General features: G+C 38.4%; 1 protein-coding gene across 2 annotated transcripts in view; it reads left to right on the plus strand.

Annotated features, from left to right (window-relative positions):
- Window positions 1–7,077, plus strand: part of chst10 (carbohydrate sulfotransferase 10) — a 47,142-nt gene extending 40,065 nt beyond the window's left edge. For both annotated transcript variants that reach the window (XM_048597993.1, XM_048597992.1), the window contains 2 exons: window positions 4,375–4,480; window positions 4,688–7,077. In XM_048597993.1, coding sequence (XP_048453950.1) covers window positions 4,375–4,480; window positions 4,688–5,225 — 644 coding nt within the window. In that variant the 3' untranslated portion in view covers window positions 5,226–7,077. The remainder of the gene's footprint in view (window positions 1–4,374; window positions 4,481–4,687) is intronic.
- The last annotated feature ends 1,236 nt before the right edge of the window (window positions 7,078–8,313 follow it).

The raw sequence follows: 8,313 nt of genomic DNA on the forward strand, positions 1-8,313 counted from the left end.
TATTAAGAGTTTGACTGGCCCATTAAAATCTCTCCTCAAGTTTCTCTTCTGCAAGGAGAACAATCCCCAATATTCCCATGCTATGGATGTCCCTCACTCCTAGAACACGAATTTCATTAATCTGCTTCGCACATTGTATAAGCCTTCATTATCCCCAAAACCATTTTAACCAGACTTTATACACAATATTCCTGTTGAGACAAAATTGTTTCATCATAACTTCCTTGCTTTTGTATTCAGTTGTAAAGCCCAGGATTTGTTATACTTCATTAAGTACATTCTCAACCTGCTCTGTCACCTTAAACAATTTGTGTCCGTGTACCACCAGGTATCTGTTTCTGCACCCTTTTGAGGATTTTTTTTTGTGTCTCTTTGTCCTTGCAACGAAAATGTTAATAGAGACCAACTGCAGAGAAACAGACCCTTTGGTCCAACCAGTCCATGCCAACCATAATCCCAAACTAAACTTGTCCCACCTGCCTGCGCTTGGCCCATATCCCTCCAACCATTTCTTATTCATGTACTTATCTAAATACCTTTTAAACGTTGCAACTGTACCCACATCTACCACTTCCTCTGGAAGTTCATTCCACACAGCAAACCACCCTCTGTATAAAAAAAATGTCCCTCATGTCTTTTTTAAATCTTTCCCCTCTCACCTTAAAAATATGTCCCCAAGTTTTGAAATCCCTCAACCTAGGGAAAAGACACCTGCCATTCACCTTATCTATTATTTTATAAACCTCTAAAAGGCCACCTACGTTCCAACAAAAAATCCCCAGCCTATCCAGCCTTTCCTTATAACTCAAACCCTCCATTCCTGGCAATATCGTGGTAACTCTTTTCTGAACCCTCTCCAATTGAGTAATATCCTTCCTATAAAGAGAGACCAGAACTAGACACAGTACTCTAGAAGAGGCCTCACCAACGTCGTGTACAACCTCAACATAACATCCGAGCCTCTATACTCAAAGGCTAACAAAGCAAACATATTAAACACCTTCTTGACCATCCGATCTATATGTGATGCAAACCTCAAAGAATTACATACCTGAACCCCTAGGTCTCTCTGTTCTTTAACACTATCCAAGGCCTTACTTTTAACTGAATAAATCTTGCATTTTGGTGAAACAAACAAAAGCAAAGTCTTGTATTAATCCAAATTAAACTCCATCTGCCATTCTTCAGTCCATTGACCCCATTTGATCAAGAGATTTCTTTGTAATCTTAAATAACCTTCTTCACTGTCTACTGTGCCACCAATCTTGGTGTCATCCACAAATTTACTAACCATGCTTTTTATATTCTCATCAAAATCATTTATGTAAATGAGAAACAAAAGTGGACCCAGCACTGATCCCTGTGGAACACTGCTGGTCACAGGCTTCCAGCCTGAAAAACAACCCTCCACCATCACAGGTAGTAGGAACTGCAGATGCTGGAGAATCTGAGACAACAAGGTGTAGAGCTGGATGAACACAGCAGGCCAAGCAGCATCATAGGAGCAGGAAGGCTGACGTTTCGGGTCTAGACCCTTCATCAGAAACACTCTGTTTCCTGCTGTTAAGCCAATTTGGTATCCAGTTGGCAAGCTCATCCTGAATCCTATGTGATCTAACTTTACTAAGTAGTCTACCATGCAGATCCTTGTCAAAGGCTTTACTAAAGTCCAAGTAAACAATGGCTACTGCTCTCCTCTCATCAATGTTCCTCGAAAAACTCAATCAGTTTTGTGAGACACGATTTCCCTGGCACAAAACCATGCTGGCTGTCCCTAATCATTCGTTGCCTCTCCAAATGCATATAAATCCTATCTTTCAAAATCACGTCCAACAACTTGTCCCCCACCGAAGTCAGACTCTGGTCAATAGTTCCCTGGCTTCTCCTTACATCCCTTCTTAAACACAAGCACAACATTAGCCACTCTCCAGTCATTTGGCACCTCACCCGTATTTATAGATGATATAAACATTTCTGCAAGGGGACCTGTTATTTTGTCTCTAACTTCCCACAAAGTCCTGGGATACACTAGATCAGGTCCCAGAGATTTATCCACCTTTATATTTTCTAAGACCTCTGGCACTTCTGCTTCTGTAGTGTGAACTCTTTTCAAAACATCAATATTTATTTCTCCAAATTCTCTAGCCTCCACTTCTTTCTCCACAGTAAAAACTGATGTGAAATATTCATTTAATAACTTTTCCATCTCCTGAGGTTCAACACAAAAATGACCTCATTGATCTTTAACAGACCCTACCCTCTCTCTAGTTGTTCTCTTGCTTTTAATGTACTTGTAGAATCTCTTTGGATTATCCTTAACCTTAGTTGCCAAGGCTAACTCATACCCTCTCTTTGCCTTCCTGATCTCTCTTAAGAATGCCCTTACACTCCTAACATTGTTCAAGAGATTCATTTGGATGGTAAAACTGCTGTTCTGTTGTGAAGAAGGATCACTGGACCCAAAATGTTAACTCTGATTTCTGTCCAAAGATGCTGCCAGACCTGTTGGGATTTTCCAGCAATTTGTTTTTGTTTGTGGTAAAAGTGTTATGTTGCTGAGTATGTCACTTAGCTGTTTTCTTCCTACTTATGAAGCTATCTGATGGATAATGTAAAGTGCAGGATAACATATTTACGAGGTACATTTTACAGTATTTGAAACCATTTGCCATATAGAATTTCCAAAATTTTATTTTGAAGAATTTCACACTTTGTATTAATTTTAATTTGCAACGTGCCTACCAATTCTACTAGTTTAGCTGTGTCCTCTTGAAGTCTGTCAGTACCAATCTTGCAGCCCACACATTTTCAAAGTTTTGTGTAATCTGGAAATTATGAAATTGTGCCCTTTGCATCCAAGTCTCTGTCCTTGATAGAGATCAAGAACAGCAGTGGTCCTGGTATAGGCCCATGAGGACCTCCACAGGATAGCTTCCTCCAACGTGAGAAGCAATCATTCACCATTACTGTACATTTCCTGTCAATCAGCCAAGTTTGGATCCATGCTGTCACTTTAATTGCATGGGCTTCAGATTTGTTTGCAAGCTATTATGTGGCACTGTATGAAACGCCTTTTGGAAGTTCATGTATATACCATCAACTGCATTACTCTCATCAAGTTATAATTGTTATTACTATGACCTCATTAAAAATCTCAATCAAGTTAGTGAAACACTATTTACTCTTAGCCATGTTGTCTTAATGAATCCACATTAGTTCAAGTGAATATCAATTTTGTCCTATATTATTTTTTAAAGCTTTCCCATTGCTGAGTTAAATTAACTGGCAAGCAGTTGCTGTTTTATCCTTGCACTTTTCTTTGGACAAGTGTCCTTTAGTAGAATTTACAGTTCCATATTACATTATCTAAAGATAAAGACCATAACCCGGAGTTGTGTGATTTCTGACCTTGTCCACCCCAGTCCAACATCAACACCTCCACCTCATTATCTAAAGAGAATTATAAAATTATGGCCAGTGCCTTATTATTTCTTCTCTTACTTTTCACAGTATCCTCTCCAGTCCTGGCGGTTTATCAACCTTTTAAATACAGTTGGCGATTCTAAAACTGCTTTTATTAGTTACTACCCTGTTTTATCTGTCAACAGTTCCATGCCTTCACATCCAACCTGTGCTACTCAGAGTTAACTATGGGAGCTCCAGTCAAAGTTTGACCAAACCTGTTTCTCACAATGGGCATCGACTGGTGCTGAGTGTTATTCATAGCCTTGCACTGTACACATCAAAAAGAGTTGGCTAGGGCTTTTTTCTAGCTCATGTCATCCTTCTGGATGAATAGCACTAAAACATAGCGCAGTCAACTGGAACATAAAAGGTGGTGCTCAAGGTTTAATTGCATGTGGCTCAAATCCATGTGACCATGGCAAAATTAATATGATCATCCACCTCTACTTTCACACCTTCCCTAATGACTGTGGAGATCAGTCATTTATAATGCTCATCGGCACTCTTTATTACATCTAGCTAATCCAATATTAAAATCCCCAAATTTTGTTCTACGCTAAGTCCTATTTATGCATCGTTACTGTTTCTATTTACCTCCATTGGCATTCTGTAAACCGATACAACAAATTTATTTCTGAATCCCTCCATGTCCTTGCCTTACTTTACAACTTAGTTCTGTAGGAGCACTTGAGGTAAATAGCAAAGATGCATTTAAGGGGTGGATAGATAAACACATGAGGCAGAAAGCAAGATGTGTTGATGGCATTAAATAAATAAATAAGGGTGGAGGAGGCCTTGGTGAAGAATAAACACAGATGTGGACCTATTGGACCTAATGGTCTATTTCTGTCTGAAGTACTTGATTTTGGAACATGTAAGTACTGTACTTAACATCTTTTTATTTTACAGGAGAATTTAAATCAATTAAAGACATTCCTGAACCTTTGATCCATAATCATGAGAGGAATGGCCTACCTCGTTTGTCATCATACAGTGAACCAGAAATAACAAAAAGGTTGAAATAAATTTAATTTGATAATGTTTCCACACAAAGTTTATTCTGATTACGTTATCTATTTGAGTTTTATTTATTGAACATAAATACAATACTTTGCTTACTGGATCACTCAGTTTTGATGTTCATTTTTTTCTTAGAACATTTTCAAATGAGTACCAAATCACACTAACATGATCATGGTCTTTCATTTTTGATTTCTTTCAGATTGAAGACATACTTCAAATTCTTCATTGTTAGAGATCCCTTTGAAAGACTTATTTCTGCATTCAAAGACAAATTTCTAAAGAATCCTCGATTTGAACCATGGTACAGACATAACATTGCACCAGCTATTATTCAGAAGTATAGAAGAAATCGCACTGAGACTAAAGGACTACAATTTGATGATTTTATTCGCTATTTAGGTGATCCTAACCATAAGTGGCTTGATGTTAAAATAGGAGAACCCATTATTCACTGGGCTACATATGTAGAGCTTTGTGCACCTTGTGAAATCAAGTATAATATCATAGGACATCATGAAACACTGGAAAAGGATGCTCCGTACATTTTAAAGAAAGCAGGAATGAGTAACTTGGTATCCTATCCCCCAATTCCACCAGGTATTACAGCATACAACAGAACCAAGGTTGAGCAGTATTTTTCCGGAATCGGCAAACGAGAAATAAAACGCCTTCATGCTCGTTTCCAAGGAGATTTCAAACTGTTTGGTTACGATGAACCAGAGTTTTTGTTAAACTAACTTAGCCAAGTACACGGCATATTCGGGGTACAATGAATATTTACATTTCTCTTTGGGATTTTCTGTTAAACACTGGACATTTTAATGCTATCACCAGCAGAGGTCAGTGAAGGCACGTGGAGTGAAAGAAAGCTTGAAACAATAGCTTAATACATGCATGTATGCAGTAATAAATGAACACAAGAATAACAATATCTTGGGCATTTTAGAAGTAGATCAGCAGTAGTTTAATGCACGGAACTCAACAAAAGAATATTTCAGGCATTCAAAATAGTGTAGTGAAAATATTTCCAAGGACAAGTATGGTAGAAGGCAATTGCTAAACAGCATATGATTTGGAAAGTAATACTGTAAATGTCTTTTGACCCCAGGTGCTCCTACAGAACTAAGTTGAATTGTTGCTGTCACACACATAACAGCCGTAGTACAGGCAAAGTAATTTTCCTGTGATTTATTTGATTTAGTTGAATCTAGGTGTAAACATTGGAAAAGTCTTTTAATACAATAGACAATAAAATCTGCTCATTTAAAGTTACAGTATCCATTTTTAGGGGTGTCTATTTTTCAGTTTTATTAATTATCTAGGTTATATTGGTACTTTTGGTATACTTAATTTCAATTCCTTCCTGGCAAACAGATGACTTGAATGAGCAGTAGTTTTACTTTCTTCCTTTTGGGGTGGAGAGCTCACCACTGCAATGACTAGGGTTTGATGGAAATTGCTGAATAATACAGTAAAAAATTTGGAAAGATGGTGAACCTTGAAAGACATGCATCACGCATCCAACTGATAAATTAAGCTACCCGCAACGGTTATTTATAAACGTTTATGTCAACCAACTGATAAACGCATTATGTAACATTAAAAAGTAATATCACAAAAAACAGATTTTATTATATTAACTACTTTGAAGAACATGCATTTGAGCTTCCATGCATCATGATTCTGATATTCTAGTGTGCTCCTAATGCAAGGACCATGTCTAAAAGCAAATAGTCATTTGGTAGTACAGAAGTTGGATATCGCTGAAGAAAAGACACATTTTGTCAAAGTTTTTTGTCATGCACTTATCTGTGTATCTCACAAGAATACCAATCCAAGGGGGTAAATAAATATTTGCACTGCATAAAAGAAGAGTGTTGATTGATTACCAAGTGGACTCTGATCAGTAGAGGAGTAGCCATGGAGAATGCACCAATTATAATGATTGAAGGTTAATTGCCAGGCTTTGTTCTAAACAAGGCAGGTTGACTCTGGTTGATCAAACGTTGAGAAATGAACCAGTAAGTGGCTGTCACCTATTTTATTGAGTAGAAATAATTGCAGTACACGTTCGTGTTGTATGCAATGATATGGGGTTCCCCCTCCTTGTATTGGTACCGTTGCAAATTGTCCTGACAAGTGCAAGACAAAAACTTTTGACCAAATTTGTCTCAATAAGCAATATTCACGTAAGCATTTGTCCTTCATGAATATTTTTAAACTAGTTCACAAAATACATACGGAAATGTTTTAACCTCTTGGTTGTTAGGACTTTTTCTTCCCAAAATGTATTATTTTTGTATCTATAGAGAAATGTTGTATTATGTAAGTGTACTATTTCAGTGGTGAAAACAGCCTACTTTCATCTCAATCTATACCTGTCTGCAGCTGAAATGCTTATCCATTCCTATGCCATCTCCAGACTTGACTATAACAGTGGGTATCTGGTTAACATCCAATCCTCCATTCTCTGAACAGTTCAACTAATTCAAAATCTCTGTTGTCAATATTCTGTCCAGGTAATGTTCTGGGGGCTCGGGTTTGAATCCTGCCATGGCAGATGGTGGAATAAACATTCTGGAATTAAAAGTCTAGTGATGACTGTGAATCCATTGCCATTGTCAGGAAATTGCCTATTATCTGGTTCACTAATGTCCTTTAGGGAAAGAGGCTGCCATCCTTACTTGGTCTGGCCTGTATGTGACTCCAGAACCACAGCAATGTGGTTGACTCTTAACTGCCAAGTTGGCAGTTAGTTACAGGCAATAAATGCCACCTTCATCCATGAATGAATAAAAAAGTTTAACCATCAACTCACAAGCAATGCTCCGAGAACGCTTTCTTCTGCTTTGGATGGGGATAAATGTTGGATAATTTTTCCCTTTTCTCACTACTGGGTTGACCAAGATGTTTTTGAGAATTGTTTTAACCCCTTGAGTATGAGGATTTTAACAAACAGACACAAGATAGGGTTTTTATGTGTTTAAATCAAAAGATATGAAAGTGTATTTTACACAACTAAAATGTAAACACAACAAACTCCCCAAATACACATATGCAAAAAGTTGGCTAAGTGGCAATTTCAGCGAGTTAGTGGGCTTCTCTCTGTGAGGCCTAGCGAGTTTTCTCACTCAATTTTACCTCATCACTGTGGTGCCACTCACATGCTATCTTGTGCTCGTCAGCAGCAGAAGAAATCACCATTGTTGAGACCTTCCACGATTCCTGACACCACTTCATATGTAAACCCCAGGTGTGCATCAGGTCAATTGCTTCCAGCTGGGAACTGCTCCTCACGGTTGCAGTATTGGAAGAATTGCTCTAGAGAATGTCAGCAGAGGCAAGTTGACACCCTGATTTGCTGACGGAGACCTGGACAAGATGGTGGACAAGGTGATGGAAAGAAGGGCTGTTCTCCTTCCTCTGTACTGCCAGAGCAGATCACAGCATCAAACCTTGCCAGTCTAGTCTGAAGTTGCTATCTGAGTCAGTGCAATATCGATGATCCAATTTGATGATCTTCTGTACTCCGCAAAGGTAGGTGCTACCATCTTCACTCTGCTAATTCACACTCCTTCTAACTCCATGTTGCAACCACCTCCCAGCAAGGCTAATGCTGTACCATTCTCATGTACTGTAATGAATGCAGCATGTTCCCTCAATTCCTCTCTCACCCCACCACCTGTTCTCCATGCAACTAGTCCTGTTTGCCTTCTGCACTGCCTGCTCACTCACTTTGCACAATATTTATACCATCTGCGCCAGCATTAAAAGCAATGACAGGCACTTGCATCTTACTCAAATCCCTCCCATTGTTTTATTCTA

This window comes from Rhincodon typus, chromosome 6 (assembly GCF_021869965.1).
Source record: "Rhincodon typus isolate 14 chromosome 6, sRhiTyp1.1, whole genome shotgun sequence".
Taxonomy (NCBI): Eukaryota; Metazoa; Chordata; class Chondrichthyes; order Orectolobiformes; family Rhincodontidae; genus Rhincodon; species Rhincodon typus.